Source organism: Balaenoptera acutorostrata, chromosome 21 (assembly GCF_949987535.1).
Source record: "Balaenoptera acutorostrata chromosome 21, mBalAcu1.1, whole genome shotgun sequence".
Classification (NCBI taxonomy): Eukaryota; Metazoa; Chordata; class Mammalia; order Artiodactyla; family Balaenopteridae; genus Balaenoptera; species Balaenoptera acutorostrata.
Genome location: NC_080084.1, coordinates 22,376,111 through 22,403,306, shown reverse-complemented (window position 1 = coordinate 22,403,306; position 27,196 = coordinate 22,376,111). Strand labels below are relative to the sequence as shown.

Here is a 27,196-nt window from a genome sequence, read left to right as displayed (position 1 = left end):
CCATGGTCATTTTTAAGTCTTCTGTCATTTACAGACAGTTCTGGGTGTACTCTGATGATTTTGCAAATATGTTCCTATAAAAGGGTTTCATCTTCAAGAAATTCATGGAAAAGACTCTGACAAGTACAGGTTTCTGGTAACTGACTGTACTGCTGAACTGAATGAATAAGCATTTTCAGAACTCTAATGAAAAACTGATGAACTCATAAAAGTGCTAACAAAAGATCAAGATGAAAAAAAAAATTAATTACATGGGACTGAGTGAACTGATGAGGATGAGTATAATTTTTGTGACTTTCTGTCTGAATTAAAAAAAAAAAATCCCACAAGGACTCAAAGGGAAAGAATATACAAATCAATTTTCACTGCAAAGTAAAGGAGCTGTTACAGTGGAGGATTACTGAACTGAATGTCAATATTATGACATAGTATGAGTGTGTTTCATGTTTGGTAATTGCAATCATTGTTGCTTTTGTTGTGGTCATCCATGTACAATGCTTGGTGTCAGTCTATTTATCTCTTGTAAAAATAAAATACAGTGTGTGTGTGTGGAAAAAAAAAAAAAGATACTAAAAAAAAAAAAAAAAAAAAAAAGAAAATGACTCTACTACCCAAAGCAATCTACAGATTCAATGCAATCCCTATCAAACTACCACTGGCATTTTTCACAGAACTAGAACAAAAAATTTCACAATTTGTATGGAAACACAAAAGACCCCGAATAGCCAAAGCAATCTTGAGAACGAAAAATGGAGCTGGGGGAATCAGGCCCCTGACTTCAGACTATATTACAAAGCTTCAGTAATCAAGACAGTTTGGTACTGGCACAAAAACAGAAACATAGATCAATGGAACAGGATAGAAAGCCCAGAGATAAACCCACACACATATGGTCACCTTATCTTTGATAAAGGAGGCAAGCATATACAGTGGAGAAAAGACAGCCTCTTCAATAAGTGGTGCTGGGAAAATTGGACAGATACATGTAAAAGTATGAAATTAGAACACTCCCTGACACCATGCACAAAAATAAACTCAAAATGGATTAAAGACCTAAGTGTAAGGCCAGACACTATCAAACTCTTAGAGGAAAACATAGGCAGAACACTCTATGACATACATCACAGCAAGATTCTTTTGACCCAGCTCCCAGAGAAATGGAAATAAGAACACAAATAAACAAATGGGACCTAATGAAACTTAAAAGCTTTTGCACAGCAAAGGAAACCATAAACAAGACCAAAAGACAACCATCAGAATGGGAGAAAATATTTGCAAATGAAGCAACTGACAAAGGATTAATCTCCAAGATTTACAAGCAGCTCATGCAGCTCAATAACAAAAAAACGAACAACCCAATCCAAAAATGGGCAGAAGTCCTAAATAGACATTTCTCCAAAGAAGATATACAGATTGCCAACAGACACATGAAAGAATGCTCAACATCATTAATCATTAGAGAAATGCAAATCAAAACTACAATGAGATATCATCTCACACCGGTCAGAATGGCCATCATCAAAAAATCTAGAAACAATAAATGCTGGAGAGGGTGTGGAGGAAAGGGAACCCTCTTGCACTGTTGGTGGGAATGTAAATTGATACAGCCACTATGGAGAACAGTATGGAGGTTCCTTAAAAACTACAAATAGAACTACCATACGACCCAGCAATCCCACTACTGGGCATATACCCTGAGAAAACCATAGTTCAAAAAGAGTCATGTACCAAAATGTTCATTGCAGCTCTATTTACAATAGCCAGGACATGGAAGCAACCTAAGTGTCCATCGACAGATGAATGGATAAAGAAGATGTGGCACATATATACAATGGAATATTCCTCAGCCATAAAAAGAAATGAAATGGAGGTATTTGTAATGAGGTGGATGGATCTAGAGACTGTCATACAGAGTGAAGTAAGTCAGAAAGAGAAAAACAAATACAGTATGCTAACACATATATATGGAATCTAAGGGAAAAAAAAAAAAAGGCCATGAAGAACCTAGTGACAAGACGGGAATAAAGACACAGACCTACTAGAGAATGGACTTGAGGATATGGGGAGGGGGTGGGGTGAGATGTGACAGGGTGAGAGAGTGTCATGGACATATATACACTACCAAATGTAAAATAGATAGCTAGTGGGAAGCAGCCGCATAACACAGGGAGATCAGTTCGGTGCTTTGTGACCACCTAGAGGGGTGGGATGGGGGAGGGTGGGAGGGAGGGAGATGCAAGAGGGAAGAGATATGGGAACATATTGTATATGTATAACTGATTCACTTTGTTATAAAGCAGAAGCTAACACACCATTGTAAGGCAATTATACTTCAATAAAGATGTTTAAAAAAATAAAAAAAATTTAAAAAAAAATAAGTAAGTAAGTAAGTAAGTAAATCAATCAATCAATCAATCAACCAACCAGAGGGTAGAGCATGGAATGAGTTAAATCTATTGATGTTTTACAAAATACTCATTTGATTTACATTTTCCCTTCCGTCTTCATTTTTCTCTCCCACAAAACAAAGCCCGAGGGCAGGGATCATTTGTTCGCTAGTTACCCAGCACCTAGAGTAAGTACTCAGAGTTTATTGACGGAAAAATGAATTTACCACAAACTTATGAGAAACAACTGTTGGAAGCATTAAATAGGTAATTATAATGGTTTATGTAAAATGGAACTATGCAGGAATATGAAGTCAGAACAAGAAAAAAAGATTCAGAGATTATTGGATTTGAACCGAATTGAAGAATAATTTTCAGGTCAGAACTATATGTCTTTTCAAAGAAAGTAGAAATAGACAAAAGGATTTTTTTGTAAAGTGGCTCTTCAGATTCTTACATGTCTGTGGTACCAGGGGTTCAATAAGACAACAAAAATGTTTCACAAAGTAACAGAAAGATAAGCGCAAAGTAAAGGATAATTAAGATAACCTTTTGATTTTGATAGTACATGGGGGGGCAATTAGATTAAATGTGAGCAATTAATTTATAGTTTTGTAATAGAATAAAATATCATTATACCTTGAGCCAAAGGTAATAATTTGACATATTTTTCTTTATAAAAGTAAAATATAAAGCAAGTAATCTTGCTTAGTGTGATAAATAAAGCTCCTGGAGGAAAAGAATCATGTAACAGTTTTGCAAGACTTCTGATTTTCCATCTATTTCATCTTTCATTCTCTAGATTCCTTTCTGAAAATATGGATAAAAATCAAAGCTTTGAAACTCAGATTACATTTTAGATATACTAAGTCTTTTCTTCTTAATTAAACAATTCATTGGTAAATACTTCTGGTAAAATTTTTTTAATTTATTATTTTTTAAAATTTTTATTTATTTTTTTGGCTGCACCGCGTGGCTTGCGAGATCTTAGTTCCCTGACCAGGGGTCGAACCCAGGTCCCCTGTAGTGAGAGCTCAGAGTCCTCACCACTGGACTGCTAGGGAATTCCCTAAAATGTTTTTTTTTTTTTTAAACTGGATCATTATTTCCATATTTCTTTATTTTTTAGTGCAAACCTTTGAATATTCAGTTTTATTAAATCAAGTCATATCTGTTCTGGGTAATGTGTTATGTGCGGTAGATTTCATTAAGGGTTGGGTGATTAGACTGCAATGATTTTTTTTTTTTTTTTTTTTTTGCAATGATTTTAAATCACCTCAGGAACCCAGGAATGTTAGGTAGGAGATTAGAAAAGGTCCACAGCTTGCCAAGAACTTCAGCTATTCTGATAAACAATTCGATTACTGATGCTGACTCTTGCACATTAAATATGTCATCCAAGTCTTACACCTGATGCTTGCTGTGAAGATAGTATTTGAACCACCCTTCCCGCCGACATAATCATGCCTCTGTACACTTAAATACCATTTCTATGAATATGTCTGTATGCCATAAACCACAGCAAAGTCTCCTATAGCCACATGCTTTGCCTTGGCCTTCCGTACATTTCTAGTACTGAAGAATCAAGTAGATTAAGAAAAAAGATGTAGGTGTAAGAAAAAAGTGCATAAAATGGTATAATTTTAGGGAAGTAGATTTAAATTTTAATTTGCCTGAAAATAGAATCAATGGTATATAATAGGGCTTTGAAAGTTAAATGCAAAGTTATATGAAAATGAGAATTTTTCATGCCTAAGAATATCATGCCCATTGACGTAAATTTTCTGTATAAAGATTCTGATTTTGCCATACCATCTAACCAGCAATTAATATCCCCTTATAGGGAAAAAATGTGTTTGGTGACATGTTTAAAGTGCTCTTGGTAGTATTTAAGATGAATGATCTTCAAGGATGTGGAGAAAAGGAAACCTTCATACACTGTTGGTAGGAATGTAAATTGCTGAAGCCACTGTGGAAAAGAGCATGGAGGTTTCTCCAAAAACTAAGAATAGAACTACTATATAATCTAGCAATTCCACTCCTGGCTATATACCTAAAAAAAACAGAAACACTAATTTGAAAAGATACATGCACCCCTATGTTTATAGCAGCATTATTTATAATGGCCAAGGTATGGAAGCAACCTAAGCATCCATCAAGATGAATGAATAAAGAAGTAGTGGCATATATATACAATGGAATACTACTCAGCCATAAAATAGAAGGAAATTTTGCCATTTGTAGTAACATCGATGGATTTTGAGGGCATAATGCTAAGTGAAATAATACAGAGAAATATATATACTGTATATCACTTAACGTGCAGTCTAAAAAATAAACTAGGGAATAAAACAAAAAAGAAGCAGACTCAAAGATATAGAGAACAAACTAGTGGTTACCAGCTGGGGAGAAGGGAAAGGGGAGAGACAACAATGGGATTATATGAAATCATGTGCGTGAAACTTTTGAAAACTGTAAAGCACCATAGAATTTAAAGAATCTTTCATTCAATAAAAAAAAATTTTTTAAAAGATGAATGATCTTCAAACCAAATAGCTACTTATATAAAAGATGGGAATCTTCTATTTCTTTTTTCTTTTTTTTCAGACTTATTTTAAGGTCCAAGATAATTCAACCTATTTACACATTACACATTTGCACAGAGTGAAGCACAGGTCTTTACAATAGCTCCTTATACCCTATATAATCTGCCCTACCCCCCTTACCTCTCAGACTTCTTCTACTTCTTTTACCCCCTCTTCCTTCTCCACACAGACTGACTTCCTCGCTGTAGCCAAACATGCCAGGCACATTCTCACTGTCAACACTGTGCCCCAGCTGCTCCCTCTGCCTGGAATACTCTTCCCTAGGCATCCACAAAACTAACTTCTTCACCTCCTTCAAATCTCTGCTCAAACATCACTTTCTCAATAATGCTTGTCCTGTCCATCTTACTTAACATTGTGACTCTCCCTACTCTTGATCCCCCTTACTCCATTTTTTCTCTATAACATTTATTACCTTCTAACATCCTATATAAATTTTCTCGGGTATGATGTTTATTGCCCATTTCTCATCTAGAATGTAAGCCTCATGAGGGAGGAACCTCCTGTCTTTTTGTTCCCTGCTTATCCCCAATGTCTGGAAAAAATGATTAGCACATTGTAGGTGGACAGTAAATATTTTTGAATTAATGAACATTTCTATGATCTGCTTGCTCACTGTTGAATCAGGAACCACTGATATGTTTCAAAATCATGTGATATGTTTCAAAAGTCAAACTTCCTCCTCAGAGAGAGGAACCCTGTCATCTACCAAAAACCAAAACAAACAAACAAACAAAAAACCCTAGGAAAACAGCCTTCAAACATCAAATTCTCGTTTCCCAATCTCCAGCAAAAAGATTGTTTGGTTTTCTAACGAAGTAATACAAATGGGTCAAATTGCAATTTCAAACACACACAAGAAAAAAAAGAATATATGAAGATTTTAGTGATAGTATTCTGAGTTTTACTGAAGCATTAAAAAAAAAAGCTAGTTGGATGTCAAAGAGACTCAATCAGAAAGTGGAACCCAGAGGGTAGGATTTCCTGTTGGACTTTTAAGTAACTCATCCTACTAGGGCGACGGCGTCCATACAAGGGACGAAGGCCAAGCAAATACATCTGTAAAGCTGTTTTTCAGGTGCGAAAGCCTACCCTCCTCCCAGGTTCACCCCCGGCTCTGCCAACCTGAAGCGTTTCATCAGTTAAGTGAAAACACACAGCTGCTTTCCATCAGTGAAGGAAGGTTCGCGGTTCTACCTGAACATTCCACCTGTTGTGTAAGTGCAAGGAACTGAAGCCTAAATTCTGTGCCTTGTCAGCTCGGCTGCTAAAGTCTAAATGGGTAATTCACAGTCTTTACTATCCTTGAGAATTAATTATCCCCCCTCCCGGGTATCCCCCCCACCTCGACACCTGTCCGGTGACCCCACGGTCAGGACGAAAAACCTCACTCACTTCGGCCCTGCTCTCCTTAGAGCGCAAAGACGGGTCGCGTTCGCGTGCTACACCGCGTTTTGAGACTCTCGTGGCTTGCGCCCGTTTCGTGGGCTTTTGGTACCGAGCTGCCCGAAGGCAGACTTCGCCCTGAGCCCTTTGCGTACGCTGCACGGCCGCACCTGGCCGGCAGAGGAGTCGGAGAAGAAGGCATCCATCCCCAAGCTCGGGGGTGGGCGCGGCCCTTCGTGGGGCAGCTCTCCGGCTAGAAGTTCCTCAGCCCCACCCGCCGGGGCGGAGCTGGGGCTGGAGCTCGGGCTCGGCGCAACCATTGCCCGCGGAGCAGTGGGGGGGGGGTGGAGGGGACCGACAAACACCACGGTCCTAACGCAAGCGCTGACCCCCATCCTGTGGGTTCGTTCTTCCTCTCGGAAGGCTCCCTTGTCCTGCCGTGTCACCGAAAAGCCCGGCCCTCTCCATCTCCTGCGCGCCCGTCTCCCCCCGCCTCGCGTGGTGCGGTCCAGCCTGCGGGTCACGCGGCGGCGGGGGCGTGGTCTGCTCTGAGCTCAGGTGGTACCTAGTGCGGCCTCATCTAGCGTCCTTTGCAGCGGCGTTCGCGGTCGGAGCGATGCTGGGCCGGAGTCGCCTAACCTTCGTCTTACTGAGCGTGACCGTCACCTGCTCGGTGGCGCAGCATGTGCCACCGGTGGGTGAGCTGGAGGCGAGGGCGCGGAGAGGGGCGCGCGGGAGCACGGAGAAGCGGGGGGCTCAGGTGTGGGGCCGGCGGGGCTTGAGGGACACCTAGTCCCGGCAGCATCTTTACAGGGGTCGGTGTTTTCCTGAGCAGAGGTGTGGGTGCAGAGCGGGCTGGCGAATTTCACCCCGGGTTGATTCGGTACAAGCTGGAACAAGGAAACCTTTTGGGGAAATCCTGATCTCTGCCGACTGGCGATTATGATTTGCATACCCTCACGTTTGATGGATTGCATCTGTTCTACCAGTACCAGCCTCGAGCATCCAGAACTGTAAGAGAAAAAGTTACAGTTGATTTGTGTACATGATTAAATGACGAACTTCCTGAGGACTTTGGCATCCTCTGCCTGGTGACGAGGTGCTGAAGGAAAAGTATTAGCTAAGGATCCTGAGGGCCCTGGGAAAGGGCGAGGCGTCCCCAGTCAGGGCAATGGGAGCAGCCCAGGCCAACCCAGGTGTGGATGCCTGGCCTTTATCTCCGAGTCAAGTGAACACTGGGCCTGTGGCTATTTCCCCTTGAGGGAAGTAGCAGGAACACAGACTTGATAACTACAAGAGACAATGAGGGACCAGTTTCATTCTTACTTTGCAAGGGAGGAAGTTGATTCCGAGTGAGAAAATGTCTAGCCAGAGGTCACAGTATTGTTTTTGGAAGCATGATTGAACTCAAGCCTCTGGACACCCGGTCTGGTGCTCTTGCATAATTCTCTTCTTTAAAAGCAATAAGACTGCATTTTTCTTATCAACAGATCAGATAAATAGGAACTTGGGTGCATGTGACCTAAGACTAGGTGAGGGTGTTTTTGAATAGTTTAGGTAGAACATTGACATTGGGAGCAAGATGTGCATTCTCCTCTTTTATTCTTTTATTTCTCTGCGGAGAAAAGCTTTAAGAATAAGATCGTGGTGAGATATTACTGAGCCATTCAAAATTGATGCAAGATAAAGCAAGTAAAAATAGAATACAAAATAGTATACACAGCGATTTCAGTAACAGAAAAATACACAGTATATACATGTGGGTGAGGATTGGAAGGGTATAAGGAAAAATAAAATTAGTCTGCTTTAGTGTGGGTAGGAAATTAATTTGCTTTAAAGTGGTTGGGATTATGGGAATTTTTAAAGAATTTTATACTTCGATACTGTCAATGCTTTCAGCCAAAGAGCCCAGGAAACACACCTGTAGTTGAAGAAATTGGGTTTATTATTTTGCCGTGAATGAGAATGCATGCCATGGGCAACCGTGGGGCCTCTCAGTAAAAGGGCATTAGGAAAAACCTGTTTTATAATTTGGACTTTGTGTGTTTCAGGGGCAGGTCTTAGGAATCGGTGGTTTGCTCTAGATTGGTTGTTTTTAGAAAGTGAGGCAACACTATGGGTAAAGAAGAAACAGTTATTTGTTTGGCAAGAGAAGGAGGTGTTTGGTATTTTGCGTGTTACACGTACCTTTGTTTTTGTCTGCTTAGACAGAGTCATGAAGTGGCCTTGCTTTGTCTCATTTGATCATGTCTCAGATTCACCTTCAGTGAGGTAGGTATTCTGTGAGTTTGGTTGTGTCTAACAAGAGAACAGAAACGGCCTGGCTTTTGAGTGTCGGATCAGCAAGTGATAATACTGAGAGGTCTATTTGTGGACCTCAGAACAGTTTCATATGTCAATGTCTGCCTTTTATTTTCTTTCTCAGTACTTTATTTTTTCAAGCAAAAGTACTTTAAAAGGTATTTGTAGAACAGGAAAAAACAACAACCCCTCCATGAATTTAATAGTTCTTATCTGGAACAGTGGTTGTCAAATTCTAGTCTGGCCTCTGGTGTCAGTTTGGGAAGCTGCTTTCACAAGTCTTTAATGAAATGAGAAAAATGAGGCCTTGAAATTATTAATTTAGAATGTTAGCTTTTATTCTGATTATGACCTTCCAATTTTTTTTTTTTGACCTTCCAATTTTTGTTGTTAAAATGTTCTTTTATGTGTGTGAGTTGTTTTGTTTTGTTTGTTTTAAAATCTTCACTTTGGAGAACAAAAACTGGGACTCCCCTGTGCTGGGCCCCTCTCAGTTTTTTAACTGATCTGGAAAATCTGGGCGCCACTGGCTGACAGGATTTTGAGAACTTCACAGAAGTTCAGTGATCTCATCCTTTGACAAGAATAAGCATTTTTTTTCATTTTGAATTGTTCTATGATAAACTGTTTGTAGCCACACATAGTAACAAAATATATTTCAAAACTACTTTTGATAAATATGATAGTGGGAACTGGCTTTAAATTACAAACAAAAATTGGATTTGGAATGTCTGTGGATTTTGTTCTGTTTTGTTTTTGAGGCGTTTCAGACTATGGCATATTTTAAGGTCTTCTTGAGTTATTTGATTCTATTAAGAGATGGTGGTGACAAGCTATCCCACTTCTGGGTATTTATCCAAAGAAAATGAAAACACTAATTTGAAAAGATATCTGCATCCCCATGTTCATTGCAGCATTATTTACAAGAGCCAAGACATGGACACAACCTAAGTGCCCATGAATGGATGAATGGATAAAGAAGATGTGATTCTCCTGCTCACACACACACACCCACCACACACGATGGAATACTAGTCAGCCATAAAAAAAAGATGAAATCTCACCATATGTAACAACATGTATGGATATTGAAAGAATTATGCTGGGTGAAATAAATCAGACAGAGAAAGTCAGATACTGTATGATTTACTCAAATGTGGAAACAAACAAAATAAATGAACAAACCAAACAAAAACAAACACGTAGATACAGAGAACAGCAGCATAGTGGTTACCAGAGGGAAAGGGGCAGAGGGAGGGTGAAATGAGTAAAGGGGATCCATTGTATCGTGATGGATGGAAACTAAAATTTTGGCGGTAAGCATGCCGTAGTGTATACAGAAGTAGAAATATAATGTGTACTGGAAACTTATGTTATAAACCAATATTATGTCCATAAAAAATAAATTTAAAAAATATTTTAAAAAGAGAGCTGGTGGTGACAGAAGTGGTGCAAGAAAATCTGGAGAAGGAGATGGAGATGACATCATCCAGGGCCCTGTAGACCTTGTTAAGGATTTTGGAATTCATCCTAAAAACAATGGGAAGCTGTTGACTGGTTTTAAACAAGATGTGATGAATTTCTCACTTTCGGAAGATCAGTTTGGATTGGAAGGGAGCAAGGGTGGATCTGAGGAGCTAGTCCAGGGGTGACTTACAGGAGGGTTGTGCTAGTGGAAAAGGAAAGAAGTGGATGGTTCCGGAGAAGGTTCGGAGGTAGAATGAGAAGAAGGAGGGGTTGGGTGGGGATGAGATACTGGCACCTTTCTGAAGTGCTCAGCTGGGAGAATGGTGGCATCACTACCCAGGAACATGAGGAGGGAAGAATGAAGATCATTTTTCACTCTGGTTACGTCGAATTTCAGATGGCACCAAGATACCCAGCAGACCTTTGGGACAGGAGCTCAGAAGAGGGTATTGGAAGTCGTAGGCATATTATTTGAAGCCCACTGGAGTGAACAATGAGCAGATAGAAGAGAAGAGAAGAGAAGAGGCTTAGTCAAAGGCTCAGGGGACTGGCATGTGTCAGGTCAGGAAGAACTGGCAAAGTTAAAGCAGCAGCCAGAACTGGAGAGTGAGTGTTAGGGAAGCTCAGGGGAGAGAGGGACAGGTCACCTGTGTTGAATGCCATTGAGATGTCTAGTATCTGTTGTGCTTGGCACCTAGAGGTCATTGGTCACCTTGGCCAGAGCATGTTGGGAGCAGAAAATAGATTGTAGTAGCCTATGGAGTGATCAGAAGGAAAGGAATCAGAGTAGGCGAGATGACTGTTCTCAGTAATAAATCTAAGCAGATCCCTAAAATGTGTGAAAATTAAACACACTGGCTCAGTAGTGAATTGCTGAATCGAACTTATTTTTATGCATCAGTTTTTCAAGTGAGTAATAACGTTGTTGACATTAGCGACTGAATCAGGTTTTTAGCAATGATTTTTACAAAGTTTTCCCAAATCACCTAAACCCCATCTGGCCTGGCCAGTTTTACTGTACTGCATTTGCTTTCCACCCAGTACTTTAAAGGAAGGAATACACAGATACCATATGTTTGCTTAGTCAACAAATACTGCACGCCTACTCTGTGCCAGCCTGTTACAGATGCTGGGAACAGGTCAGTGAACAAGACAGAGAGGTCTTTGCCCTTATGGAGAGTTTGTTCACATGCCTTTTACCTAAATATTCTCAATTTAATAGGGTACCGTTCCATCAGAGGTCAGGAAACAAGTGAAAAACTTTGCATGCTCATTTGAATTTGTTATATATGCAAGAAAACATGCCTTTTCTTATTCAAGTGTGTTTTGAATATGTGTCTGCTCTGTCTTACATAGGGAACACTTTAAGAAACAAATCTTATTTAGAAAATAGTTGTCAGTGAATTAAAGAATTGAATTGAAATTGTCTTGCTGGACTTCCCTGGTGGCGCAGTGGTTAAGAATCCACCTGCCAATGCAGGGGACACAGGTTCAAGCCTGGGTCCGGGAAGATCCCACATGCCGTGGAGCAACTAAGCCTGTGTGCCACAACTACTGAGCCTGTGCTCTGGAGCTCGTGAGCCACAACTACTGAGCCCCCGTGCCACAACTACCGAGCCTGCGCTCTAGAGCCCGTGTGCCACAACTACTGAAGCCCGCACTCCTAGAGCCCGTGCTCCGCAACAAGAGAAGCCACCGCAGTGAGAAGCCCGTGCACCACAACAAAGAGTAGCCCCCGCACGCAGCAACAAAGACCCAATGCAGCCATAAATAAATAAAGGAATAAAGAAAGGAAGGAAGGGGCTTCCCTGATGGCGCAGTGGTTGAGAATCTGCCTGCTAATGTAGGGGACATGGGTTCGAGCCCTGGTCTGGGAAGATCCCGCATGCCGCGGAGCAACTAGGCCCGTGAGCCACAACTACTGAGGCTGCGCGTCTGGAGCCTGTGCTCCCAACAAGAGAGGCTGCGATAGTGAGAGGCCCGCGCACCGCGATGAAGAGCGGCCCCCGCTCACCGCAACTAGAGAAAGCCCTCGCACAGAAACGAAGATCCAACATAGCAATCAATCAATCAATCAATCAATCAATAAATCTTTAAAAAAATAAAAAAAATAAAAAATAAAATAATAATAATTAAAAAAAAGGAAGGAAGGAAACAAAAGAAAAAAGGAAAGAAAGAAAGGAAAAAAGAAGGAAGGAAAGGAAGGAAGGGAGGAAGGAAGGAAGAAAGAAAAGTTGTCTTGCTGAAATTGTTCAGCTTCTTTTCTGATGGTAAGAACACTGATGTGAGCTATATAATTAAATCACCTTTCATTGCCTTTTTCTGGTTATGTGAATAAGACAAGCAAATGAGGGCTTTGTGAACTCTTTTGTACAGTCTTAGAAGCATACATTTCATTGAGGTTCTCATTCCAGAGGACTCAAATATTTTAGGGAGCTGGATGAATTATCTCATTTCTTTTAGGCATGGAGCGTTCGGGTTGCTAACGGAATAATTTTCACTTTATATTTTATTTTCCTAAATATAGTTATGTCAAGTAGCTCTGTAGTTAGTTTCTTTTTAGTGAGTGGGGAGGACGTAAAGACTGATTAATTTTGAAGACGTTCAAGTTCTTATCAAATAACTAGAATAATTAGAGAATTCGCTGACTCAGGAAATATTAAGAAAACATTTTACAGAGATTTTCACCACTTTCTTTGGCTTTAGGAAGCAAAAATGAGAGAGGACATACGTGAAAGATTGAGATTTTAAGTTGGTTGTATTTTTTCACCCTTTGACAAGGTAGCACAGTATACCAAGTTGACTACCTAATATCGCTCCCTTTCATCTATTTACATTCTATACCTATCATGTGTTTAAATTTTTACTTACCTTGATAAGGTTGTCTATTATTAAAACCATGTATAGTTAAATTTGGAGATAGTAAGAAACTTTAATAACAAATGAGCTCACTGTAATTTTATTTCAAGTCTGTCTTTGAAGCTGTCTTTTTCTGTTGAGGTCTCCCTTGAAAGTAAGGATGTACCTGTCTCCACTCTACCCCAAATCTAATCTTTTTGTTTAAAATGACTGTTGTTAGAGGCTATTATGCTTAGTGAAATAAGTCAAAGACAAATACTGTATGTTATCGCTTATACAAGGAATCTAACATATAAAACAAACAAAAGAACATAGCAAAACAGAAACAGACTCACAGATATAGAGAACAAACTAGTGGTTACAAGTGGAGAGAGGGAAGGGGGAGAGGCAAATAAGGAGTAGGGGATTAACAGATAGAAACTACTATATATAAAATAAATAAGCTACAAGGATATAGTGTACACTCCAGGGAATATAGTAAATATTTTATAATAACTTTAAATAGAGTATAATCTATAAAAATTTGAATCACTATGCCATATACCTGAAACTAATATAATATTGTAAATCAACTCTACTTCAATTAAAAAATTAAAAAATTTTAAAAACAAAAAAAAATGACTTCAGTGTCAGTACCTTATGAACACCTGAAATACCCTGATCTTATGGCTGCTAGCTTTAAAACTTACAATCACATTTACCCTTTACTCTTACAGCCAATTTCTATGCAGATTTCATGTCTTTGTATTTCATGTTTATTTATTGCTGTCAGCATTATCATAGTAAAATGTCTTATCAACCTCAGACTCTTGCATGTATGATTAGGTTGCTCTCTTACCTCTGGGGCAGTTGAACTCTCTCCTAAAATTTGATAGAGCACTTGTAACTTCCCTACAGTCGTAAGAAATATGCCTTGTAGTTTAATTTTATATTGGCTTTGGAACCCAGGTCATGCAGATAAAATTACTAGGGAAAGATGAGCGTCATTACATTTCATTTACTCACTGAGTTGATTCTAGTGATCATCAAAAACCCTGAAGGAAATGCAGATTGTTCCCTATTAGGAATTAAATTGAGGTTTTCTTGTTATCTCTGTGGGAAGCTATGGGAGAGATCAGGGGGAGCCTGAACTGGGGCTCTGTCACCCGCTGTGTAACCTTGTCACTAATGGAGCTGGGCCTTGCATCCAGAACATGACCCCATGACCCTAAAGTTCCTGAAAACTTGAAATTCAGTAAAAAGGGCATGAATTAGATTTTTGTGAATCAAATCACATTTTAAACTCACCGAAAGCTCTGATATTTAGAAGAATCTTATAGTGAATAAATTAGAATGAAGTAAGAGTTGTATTTCTAAAGTTAATACTTGCCCTTCTTATTAAGTGCTGTTTGGAAAATTCGTAGTTTTAAATCAAGATGTTCTTAAGTAGAGTGTTGCCTTTTGGTGTCCCATTTCCAATTTCACTAAGCAAGGACTAGTGAATTTAGAATACTCTGCCCTCCAATGCAGTCATATGTTGTTATCTTAAAATAATTTTAGATACTGACAGCTAAAAATACTTAAAATCAGGGTTTGCCTGGTGGCGCAGTGGTTAAGAATCCGCCTGCCAATGCAGGGGACATGGGTTCGAGCTCTGGTACGGGAAGATCCCACATGCCGCAGAGAAACTAAGCCTGTGCGCCAAAACTACTGAACCTGCACTCTAGAGCCTGCACTCTAGAGCCCATGAGCCTCAACTACTGAGCCTGTGTGCCACAACTCCTGAAACCCGTGCTCCGCAACAAGAGAAGCCACCGCAGTGAGAAGTCCGCACACCGCAATGAAGAGTAGCCCCCGCTCCCTGCAACTAGAGAAAGCCCGCGTGCATCAACAAAGACCCAACGCAGCCAAAAATAAATAAATTAAATAAATTTTTTAAAAAAACTTAAAATCATGTCAGGGAATCACTCTCTGAAAATCCTCAACATAATGTAAATGAAATCATGCAGTTTTTTAATTTGATATTTTAAAATGGGTATCAAAGTGTACATAGTTAAAGTCAAATAATATAGAGAGGCTTATGATAAAAAAAACCCAGCCGTATCCAGGCTTATTCCTTCTACCCCATCCCCCTTCTCTGGAAGCAGACACTTTTTTGTTGTTTTTGTTGTTATTGTTGTGTTTTTCGAAGTATAGTTGATTTACAATATTGCATTAGTTTCAGGTGTACAGCAAAGTGATTAAGTTATATACATTTTTTCAAATTATTTTCCATTATAGGTTATTACAAATACTGAATATAGTTCCCTGTGCTATACAGTAAATCCTTGTTGCTTATCTGTTTTACATGTAGTAGTATGTATCTGTTAATCCCATACTCCTAACTTATCCCTCCCTACCTCCCTCCCTTTCCCCTTTTGTAACCATAAGTTTGTTTTCTATGTCTGTGTGTCTATTTCTGTTTTGTAAGTAGATTCATTTGTATTGATATTACTTTTTATATTCTACATATAAGTGATATCACATGATACTTGTCTTTGTCTTTCTGATTTACTTCACTTAGTATGATCATGTCTAGGTCCATCTATATTGCTGCAAATGGCAATACTTCATTCCTTTTTATGGCTGAGTAGTATTCCAGTGTGTATATATACATCACATCTTCTTTATCCATTCATCTGTTGATAGACACTTAGGTTGCTTCCACGTCTTGGCTATTGTAAATGTGCTCCTGTGAACATTGAGGTGCATGTATCTTTTCGAATTAGAGTTTTCATCTTGGAAGCAGGCACTTTTAACTGTTCGTACCCAAGTGATGTTCAGCCAGATACCACCTCTACTGTCCTACTAGTTGTTTGCAGCTCAGTCTGTTTTGATTAATTGGTGCCCATGCCAAATTGGGTGCTGAAAGATCCAAATATCACCCCTGGTTAGCTTTATGAATACTGCTATTGATAATGTGTTTATGCTGAATTTGTCTGAATCCACTTGAGGCATTGTCTGCTCTCATACATATCCATCTCAGTGATGGATAAAAATGTAGTTTACTTTCAACAGTCTTCCCTGCACCTTTCTTTTTTCTTTTTTTAACAGTGTTACTGAGATATAATTCACACCATACAAATCACCCACTAAAAGTGTACAACTTAATGGCTTCAGTATATTCACAGAGTTGTACAACCATCACTACAATCAATTTTAGAATATTTTCATCACCCCCAAGAAACCCCTCACCACTTAGCCTTAACCCTGAAACCTACTTCTCAGTCTTAGGCAGCCACTAATCTACTTTTTGTCTCTATAGATTTACCTATTCTGGACATTTTCTATAAAGGGGATCATACAATACATGTGACTGGCTTCTTTCACATAATGTTTTCAAGGTTCATTCACATTGTAGCATCTATCAGTACAGTAAATGTGCATTCCTTTTTATGACTGAGTAATATTCCATTTATGGATATACCATATTTTGTTCATTCATCAGTTAATGGACACTTGGGTTGTTTCTGCTTTTGGCTATTATGAATAATGCTACTGTGAACATTTGTGTACAGTGTTTTTGTGTGAACACATGTTTTCATGTCTCTTAGGTTTATACCTAGGAGAGTAATTTGCTGGGTCACATGATAACTCTGTGTTTAACTCTTTGAGGAACTGCCAGACTGTTTTCCAAAGCAGCTGCACTATTTTATATTCCCACTGGCAGTACATGAGGGTTCCAGTTTCTCTACACCCATGCCAACACTTGTTTTATTATTATAACTGCCATCCTATTGGGTGTGAAGTGGTATCTCATTGTGCTTTTGATTTGCATTTCCCTATTGGCAAATGATGTTGAGCATCTTTTCATTTGCTTATTGAGTTATATTTTCTTTGGAGAAATGTCTGTTCAGATCCTTTGCCCATTTATTAATTGAGTTGTCTTTTTATTATTGAGTTGTAAGATTTTTATATATTCTAGACAAATCTTTTACCAAATATATGGTTTGTAATCGGCATAAATGTAAGGGTTTATTTCTGGACTCTCAATTCTATTCCATTGATTTATATCTTTATGCTGGTAGTGCACTATCTTAATTACTGTAGCTTTGATAGTACGTTTTAAAATCAGGAAGTGTCAGTCCTCTAACTTTGTTATTCTTTTTCAAGATCGTTTTGGATGTTCTGCGTCCCTTGAATTTCAACGTGAATTTTAGGATCACTTGTCTATTTCTGCAAAGAAACCATCTAGGATTTTGATAGGTATTGCATTGAATCTGTAGATCAATTTAGGGAGCATTGCCATCTTAACAATATTAAGTCTTCCAATCTATGAACAATGTATATCCTTCCATTTATTTAGGTCTTTAATTTTTTTTCTACAGTGTTTTGTAGTTTTCAATGTACAAGTCTTACACATCTTTGGTTAAATTTATTCCTAAGTATTCTATTCTTTTTGATGCTGTTGTAAGTGGAGTAGTTTCTTAGTTTCATTTCAGTTTGCACATTGTTACTGTATAGAAATACATTTGATTGTTGTACATTCATCTTGTATTTTTTATGGCAAAAGGAACTTGGCAAATGTGATTTAGTAAACAATCTTGAGATGGGGATGTTGTACTGGATTATCCAAGGGGGCCGATATAATCACAGACATCTTTATAAGAGGGAGGCAGGAGGCCAAAGAAGAGAGAAGATGCTATACTGTTGACTTTGAAGATGGAGGAAGTGGGGCACAAACCAACGAATGTAGGTGACCCCTAGAAGCTGGAAAAGTCAAGGAAAAAGATTCTGCCTTGGAGCCCCACGGGAAACTCAGCTGTGCAGAACCATTTTAGACTTCCAACCTTCAGAGCTGTAACATAATAAATTTGTGTTGTTTTAAGCATTAAGTTTGCGGTAATTTGTTACAGCAGCAATAGGAAACTAATACAACTAAGTGCCACCAAAGACTAATATCAGTCCAAGAGCGTATGATTTTAATTGAGTCTCTGTATGTCTGAGAGATTTTTAGTTACTTCTTAGCATTTAGGTAATAGGTGGAGGAGTTTTGACTGATGAAACAAAGTGGACAAAGCTGTTTTGAGGAAAGGAGATCCCAGAGAGATTCCTGGCTCAGAGTAGCATTTATTCTGGAGAGTAAGAATAATAAATGAGGATGAAAAGAGTTTAGTTGAGGGGCCAGCAAACAGAAAATAACCCCCATCCCAACCTCTGCATAGAGATCTGCATATAACATTATAGCTAAGCAAAAGACTAAACCCACACACTCTCTCTCCCTCTTCTCTCTTTTTTTCACACATATATACCACCTCAAAGGGTTTTCCTTGACAGAAACCGAAGAAATCATCTAGCAAGAGCAAGGGCAACTTGTATGGGTGTTAGTATCCTGAGTGGTGGTTGGCAAATTACAGCCTGGCACCTGTTTTTTTAAAGTCTGCGAGTGAGGGATGGTTTTTACGTCTTTTAAAAGTTGGGGGGAAATTCAAAAGAAGATTAATATTTTGTAACATGTCAAAATTTTGTAAATTTCACATGTCAGGGTCCATAAACTGAGTTGTATTGGAGCACAGCTACACTTGTTTGTTTGCATTTTGTCTGGCTGCTTCAGCACTATGGCAGTTGGGTTGTTGCAGCAGAGACTGAATGCAGTGTGCTCGTGGCTTTCACTGCTGCTCTGCACACTTCAGATGACGCTTATGCAATTATAACTCAACTGCATTTTAAGTTCCGCATGTATCAATGCACCAGGTTATTTTAATCTTTAAGTAAATTACTAGTCTAGACCTATCACATCAAAACAAGAAAAGAAGGGAAAAGTGGACTTCAGACGTGCTCTTCAGGCCAAGCGGAGTAGGGATTATCTTGTTAATTAGCTGGCAAAGCATTGTGTTTATTACACAGTGACGCTAGAGTTATGCTAAAAGAATACAGTGTATGTTGATATTACGAGACCGAGCAGTCATCACAGTATTCCCAGCTCCTAGGGAAAAAAGTGGTTAGAAAAACAAGATCTAGAGTATCTCATCACAGCAGAATTTATTTACAAATTTTACAAAGTAAAATGAGGCTGCAGCCAAATTAAGTCTCCAGGTAGCTTATTTGTTAGCAAAGCAAGGAAAGCCATTTGCCAAAGATGAGTTGATGAAATCACATTTGCTTGTACAAGTTGAAGAAATGTGTCCTGAGAAAATTTGTTTCACACTATTAGCTTTTAGCCGAGAACAGTTGCCTGGGACTTTGGCAGCAACATCAACATCAATTAAAGAACAAGGCAAATGATTCCTAGTTGTTTTTCTTGACTCTTGATACTGATCAGTTATCAACATTTATTAGAGCATCCGATGCCAAGTTTGAGACTAAAGAATTAGTCTCTATGAATAGTCTGCATAAAACAATAACAGGCAGGGATGTTTTCAAAGAAGTTGAGAATTGAGTAATTCAGAAAGACCTGAAGTGGAATCTGCTATGATGTGTAACAGTTGACAGTGGTAAAAATATGTGTGGAGCAAAAAAAATCTTAGTTGGACAAATGTACAGAACTTCTGAAAATGCAAGATGTTTAAAGCTTGTGGTTATTAAATATATTGTTGATTGGCAGGTCCTTTGTGGACAATACTTAAATCTATCATTCTGTTAATATTCAACCATGAACTTCTTTTGCTCTCATAGATTTTCACTTGAGTAAATTTTGTAAGAAATAGATGCTGAATATCCTGACTGCCCTTACCACTCAACAGTTAGATAGGTTGGTAGCAGTGAAGTTTTACTACAACTTTTGAGCTCAAGGCTGAGACTGAAATTTTTCTGAATAAGAAGAACCACCCTTAACCACTATTATTGAACACTGAATGGCTTTGGAAATTAGCTTTTGCTAATTTGATACTGAATTATCAAATTGGTATTATTTAATATCTAATATTTTATATTCTAATAATTTAGAAATAGAATATAAATGCTAATGATTATCCTTTGATAATTTAAGTTTACACTTGATGCTGTTAATGAGGTCAACCTAAAATTACAAGGCAAACAGTACTTATATGGGAAACATACTGTAGTATTTTGACAACAATTAATGTTTGAATCTCAGGTAATGTCAAGCTACCTTATACACTTCCCATACAATCAAAAGTTAAAACAGGATGTGAGATCTCCATTCCCACACAAATTTGCTGCAGATATATTTTCTGAGCTCAAACTACAGTTCTAGTAGTTTCCTTCCCTACTTGGCCTTCCTCTTATTGTGGATTTATACTTCTTAAAAAAAAATTTTTTTTCCCTTTACAATATTGGGTCTCCAGCAGAAAGGAGATGAACATGCCTTGGCATCTTGAACTAGTAATAAAAGAATGATAAATCACTGTTGGGTATCTCAGTTCCCCCACCATGGATTGAATCTGAGCCTCAGCAGTGAACACCCGGAACCCTAACCACTGGGCCACCTGGGAACTCTGTCCATCTACGTTCTTATATTTTCTTTTTACTCAATATATTTGCAGTAGAAAAGTGAAATTACAATACCTGGCAAATAGTGCAAGTTGAATTGAATGAAAATGCACTTAGGTTTGAGATTTTAGAAGTTTTCAGGGGAGGAAAAGACTTTTAAGAGGCATTGAAATGGTCTAAAGTGACAGATCATACTTGATTTTGTCTTCACAAGCTTTAACTGTTTTTGCAGATTGCCTACTCAGTTTGTTTTTCTGAAACTTAATTGTCTTTGTTTTTTAGTGGACAGAAGACTGCAGAAAATCAACTTATCCTCCCTCTGGACCAACGTGAGTAAACATCAGATGATCAAGACTCACTCTGACCTTCGTGGAGACTTTTCTCCATGTGATGATCTCATAATAATAATGACAGTGAATAAAAACTTAAGTCATGTCTTCTATCCTGAGACAAATTTTTCTTCCCTCAGGTTTGTGTATTATGCATTTGGCTAAGACTTTGAACAAATATGAAAATACCCCGTGATGAAAATGTCCATTTCTAGCCTTTCAAAATCATAGGAGAAAAAAAAAGGATTTCCATTCTCCACTAAATTCTTCTATCTACCCCTGAGTATTTTTCTCATCATGACAAAGGCAGAGGCGACCTGTGGTTTTCTGTGGTGCCTGAGTATAAACTACTGGATCATACTGAAACAAAGAAGTGTAGGGTCTCATGTGGAACATTAAAAAAATTAACCCTGGCATGATAATCAAAGCTATTGAGGACAAAACCGGATTGGAAAACATAGGGATGGGCCAATATCGTGTTTTAGTGTGTTTACATTAATATTTTTAGTTTAGGGTTTTGGCCTTTTCAGATCCTATGTGGCTAAATAAGCCTGTGGGAAAGACATAAAAACAGCGCACCGGTCCAGAGGGTGCAGAATGTGAAAAAGAAGGAAGAGGTGTGTGGGGAAGGGTAAGCGTACTATCCCTGCTCTTCCCTGTCGCTAAAAGCCTGCTGCAGGGAAGGGAAGGCAGAGTGCGTACAACTTCAACCACTAAAATCAAGATGGCATTTCAGTTTTCATGGCACTTCAAGTGTATATACATTGTGCTACACTTGTCTGAATTATGTTTTCTAAATAGCCTCTGTCCTAGATACAGTGAAGCCATAATAAACTCAATTCTTTGTATTTACTCACCTTTCTGTGGAAAGCAGCAAATATTTGGCAGGAAGTATTTAGAAGTTACCAGTGTCTGTGTTGCTATGAAGCCAGTGCACACTCCAGCCCTCTCTCATGGCTCGGTCTCTGAGGCTCTTCCTTTTCATCACCACTGGCATTGTATTGATCTTCAGTGCCTTATTGATTGCGAGGGTTTCTTGGCTGCTCTCTCTGCCCCAGTTCATCGAACGTTTAATGAGTACCTGCCACATTTAAGGCTTTTTTGTCCCTACTCCATTTTGTGTGTAGGTGTCGGTGAATTGATTGCCCTGCAAACTCTCTGCTTGGGCATTGAACTGGTTCCATGTTAGTGTGTGTGTGTGTGTGTGTGTGTGCGCGTGTGTGCGCGTGCGTGCGTGCGCATACGGGTTCGAACCCGTGTTCCCTGCATTGGCAGGTGGATTCTTAACCACTGAGCCACTGGGAAGTCCCTCCTGTACCTTTAAGACCATCCTTTTTAATCAAGTGCACAGATTCTGGAGGTCTGCATTGGCAGTTGTGAGGGAGGAGAGAAACACCTGTTTATCCAGCCTGACCAGTCAAATCAGTGCTGGAGATCAAGGGACTGACAACAAGGGCACTCCTGTATCCAACTGAATCCCATTATCATTTCTTTTCTACTGCTCACTGGTGCTTAGCATCTGCTGTCTTATTTGTGTATGTGTGTTTGTCACTTGGACTAGTTGCCACGCTACCAGGTGGGTTCAGTCAGTGATTAATGTTGCTTGTGCTGATTTGGGCACGGGAAATGCTAAGTTTCAAAAATAATTTCATGATGTTTATTGTTCAGAGTAAAGGAGGAAAATATTCTATAGTGATCACTACTGATTAAATACCAATGCAGTGAGGATACTGAACCAAGATGGCGGAGTAGAAGGACGTGCTCTCACTCCCTCTTGTGAGAACACAAGAATCACAACTAGCTGCTGGACAGTCATTGACAGGAAGACACTGGAATTCACCAAAAAAGACACCTCACATCCAAAGACAAAGGAGAAGCCACAATGAGACGGTAGGAGGGGCACAATCACAGTAAAATCAAATCCCATAACTGCTGGGTGGGTGACTCACAGACTGGAGAACACTTATACTACAGAAGTCCACCCACTGGAGTGAAGATTCTAAGCCCCACGTCAGGCTTCCCAACCTGGGGGTCCGGCAACGGGAGGAGGAATTCCTAGAGAATCAGACTTTGAAGGCTAATGGGATTTGATTGCAGGACTTCGACAGGACTGGGGGAAACAGAGACTCCACTCTTGGAGGGCACACACAAAGTAGTGTGCGCATCGGGACCCAGGGGAAGGAGCAGTGACCCCAGGGGAGACTGAACCAGACCTACCTGCTAGTGTTGGAGGGTCTCCTGCAGAGGCTGGGGGTGGCTGTGGCTCACTGTGAGGACAAGGACACTGACAGCAGAAGTTCTGGGAAGTACTCCTTAGCGTGAGCCCTCCCAGAGTCCGCCATTAGCCCCACCAAACAGCCCAGGAAGGCTCCAGTGTTGGGTCGCCTCAGGCCAAACAACCAACAGGGACGGAACCCAGCCCCACCCATCAGCAGTCAAGCAGATTAAAGTTTTACTGAGCTCTGCCCACCAGAGCAACAGTCAGCTCTACCCACCACCAGTCCCTCCCATCAGGAAACTTGCACAAGCCTCTTAGATACCCTCATCCACCAGAGGGCAGACAGCAGAAGCAAGAAGAACTACAATCCTGCAGCCTGTGGAACAAAAACCGTATTCATAGAAAGATAGACAAGTTGAAAAAGCAGAGAGCTATGTACCAGATGAAGGAACAAGATAAAACCCCAGGAAAACAACTAAATGAAGTGGAGATAGGCAACCTTCCAGAGAAAGAATTCAGAATAATGATAGTGAAGATGATCCAGGACCTTGGAAAAAGAATGGAGGCAAAGATCGAGAAGATGCAAGAAATGTTTAACAAAGACCTAAAAGAATTAAAGAACCAACAAACAGAGATGAACAATACAATAACTGAAATGAAAACTACACTAGAAGGAATCAATACCAGAATAACTGAGGCAGAAGAATGGATAAGTGACCTGCAAGACAGAATGCTGGAATTCACTGCTGTGGAACAGAATAAAGAAAAAAGAAGGAAAAGAAATGAAGACAGCCTAAGAGACCTCTGGGACAACATTAAACGCAACAACATTTGCATTATAGGGGTCCCAGAAGGAGAAGAGAGAGAGAAAGGACCAGAGAAAATATTTGAAGAGATTATAGTCAAAAACTTCCCTAACATGGGAAAAGAAATATCCACCCAAGTCCAGGAAGTGCAGAGAGTCCCAGGCAGGATAAACCCAAGAAGAAACACACCAAGACACATAGTAATCAAATTGGCAAAAAATAAAGACAAAGAAAAATTATTTAAAGCAGCAAGGGAAAAACGACAAATAACATACAAGGGAACGCCCACAAGGTTAACAGCTGATTTCTCAGCAGAAACTCTACAAGCCAGAAGGGAGTGGCATGATATACTTAAAATGATGAAAGGGAAGAACCTACAACCAAGATTACTCTACCCAGCAAGGATCTCATTCAGATTCGATGGAGAAATCAAAAGCTTTACAGACAAGCAAAAGCTAAGAGAATTCAGCACCACCAAACCAGCTCTACAACAAATGCTAAAGGAACTTCTCTAAGTGGGAAACACAAGTGAAGAAAAGGACCTACAAAAACAAACCCAAAACAATTAAGAAACTGGTAATAGGAACATACATATCGATAATTACCTTAAACGTGAATGGATTAAATGCTCCAACCAAAAGAAACAGGCTTGCTGAATGGATTCAGAAACAAGACCCATATATATGCTGTCTACAGGAGACCCACTTCAGACCTAGGGACACATTCAAGCTGAAAGTGAAGGGATGGAAAAAGATATTCCATGCAAATGGAAATCAAAAGAAAGCTGGAGTAGCAATACTCATATCAGATAAAATAGACTTTACAATAATAATGTTACAAGAGACAAGGAAGGACACTACATAATGATCAAGAAGAAGATATAACAATTATAAATATATATGCACCCAACATAGGAGCACCTCAATACATAAGGCAACTGCTAACAGCTATAAAAGAGGAAATCGACAGTAACACAATAATAGTGGGGGACTTTAACACCTCACTTACACCAATAGACAGATTGTCCAAACAGAAAATTAACAAGGAAACACAAGCTTTAAATGACAAAAGAGACCAGATTTAATTGATATTTATAGGACATTCCATCCAAAAACAGCAGATTACACTTTCTTCTCAAATGCACACGGAACATTCTCCAGGATAGATCATATCTTGGGTCACAAATCAAACCTCAGTAAAATTTAAGAAAATTGAACTCATATCAAGCATCTTTTCTGACCGTAACACCATGAGATTAGAAATCAATTACAGGGAAAAAAACATAAAAAACACAAACACGTGGAGGCTAAACAATATGTTACTAAATAACCAAGAGATCACTGAAGAAATCAAAAAATACTAGAGACAAATGACAATGAAAACACAACGATCAAAACCTGTGGAATGCAGCAAAAGCAGTTCTAAGAGGGAAGTTTAGAGCAATACAAGCCTACCTCAAGAAACAAGAAAAATCTCAAATAAACAATCTAACCTTACACCTAAAGAAACTAGAGGAAGAAGAACAAACAAAACCCAAAGTTAGCAGAAGGAAAGAAATCATAAAGATCAGAACAGAAATAAATAAAATAGAAACAAAGAAAACAGTAACAAAGATCAATAAAACTAAAAGCTGGTTCTTTGAAAAGATAACAAAATTGATAAACCATTAGCCAGACTCATCAAGAAAAAGAGAGAGAGGACTCAAATCAATAAAATTAGAAATGAAAAAGGAGAAGTTACAACAGACACCGCAGAAATACAAAGCATCCTAAGAGACTACTACAAGCAACTCTATGCCAATAAAATGGACAACCTGGAAGAAATGGGCAAATTCTTAGAAAGGCATAACCTTCCCAGACTGAACCAGGAAGAAATAGAAAATATGAACAGACCAATCACAAGTAATGAAATTGAAACTGTGATTAAAAATCTTCCAACAAAAAAAAGTCCAGGACCAGATGGCTTCACAGGTGAATTCTTTTTTTTTTTTTTTTTTTTTTTAATTTTTAAAAAAATTTTTATTGGAGAATAGTTGATTTACAATGTCGTGTTAGCTTCTGCTGTACAGAAAAGTGAATCTGTTATACATAAACATATATCCAGTCTTTTTAGATTCTTTTCCCATATAGCCCATTACAGAGTATTGAGTAGAGTTCCCCGTGCTATACAGTAGGTCCTTATTAGTTATCTATTTTATATATAGTAGTGTGTATGTCAATCCCAATCTCCCAATTTATCCACCCCCCTTACCTCCTTCACAGGTGAATTCTATCAAACATTTAGAGAACAGCTAACACCTATCCTTCTCAAACTTTTCCAAAAAATTGCAGAGGAAGGAACACTCCCAAACTCATTCTATGAGGCCACCATCACCCTGATACCAAGACCAGACAAAGATACTACAAAAAAAAAAATTACAGACCAATATCACTGATGAATATAGATGCAAATATCCTCAACAAAATACTAGCCAACAGAATCCAACAACACATTAAAAGGATCATACACCATGATCAAGTGGGATTTATCCCAGGGATGCAAGGATTCTTCAATACATGCTAATCAATCAATGTGATACACCATATTAACAAATTGAAGGATAAAAACCATATGATCATCTCAATCGATGCAGAAAAAGCTTTTGACAAAATTCAACACCCATTTATGATAAAAACTCTCCAGAAAGTGGGCATAAAGGGAACCTACCTCAACATAATTAAGGCCATATACGACCAACCCACAGCAAACATCATTCTCAATGGTGAAAAACTGAAAGCATTTCCTCTAAGATCAGGAACGAGATAAGGATGTCCACTCTCACCGCTATTATTCAACATAGTTTTGGAAGTCCTAGCCATGGAAATCAGAGAAGAAAAAGAAATAAAAGGAATACAAATCAGAAAAGAAGAAGTAAAACTGTTACTGTTTGCAGATGACATGATACTATACATAGAGAATGCTAAAGATGCCACCAAAAAACTACTAGAGCTAATCAATGAATTTGGTAAAGTTTCAGGATACAAAATTAATGCACAGAAATCTCTTGCATTTCTATACACTAATGATGAAAAATCTGAAAGAGAGATTAAGGAAACACTCCCATTTACCATTGCAACAAAAAGAATAAAATACCTAGGAATAAACCTACCTAGGGAGACAAAAGACCTATATGCAGAAAACTATAAGACACTGATGAAAGAAATTATAGATGATATGAACAGATGGAGAGATATACCATGTTCTTGGATTGGAAGAATCAGTATTGTGAAAATGGCCAAACTACCCAAAGCAATCTACAGATTCAGTGCAATCCCTATCAAATTACCAATGGCACTTTACAGAACTAGAACAAAAAATCTTAAAATTTGTCTGGAGACACAAAAGACCCCGAATAGCCAAAGCAGTCTTGAGGGAAAAAAACGGAGCT

The 27,196-nt window shown here is 38.9% G+C and overlaps 1 protein-coding gene across 1 annotated transcript in view; it reads left to right on the top strand.

Moving 5' to 3' along the window:
- Positions 1 to 6,913: 6,913 nt before the first annotated feature.
- Positions 6,914 to 27,196, top strand: part of ASAH1 (N-acylsphingosine amidohydrolase 1) — a 40,638-nt gene continuing 20,355 nt past the window's right edge. Inside the window, exons 1-2 of the mRNA XM_007173991.2 lie at positions 6,914 to 7,073; positions 20,699 to 20,745. Of these exons, the coding sequence (XP_007174053.1) occupies positions 6,996 to 7,073; positions 20,699 to 20,745 (125 nt within the window). The 5' untranslated portion in view covers positions 6,914 to 6,995. The remainder of the gene's footprint in view (positions 7,074 to 20,698; positions 20,746 to 27,196) is intronic.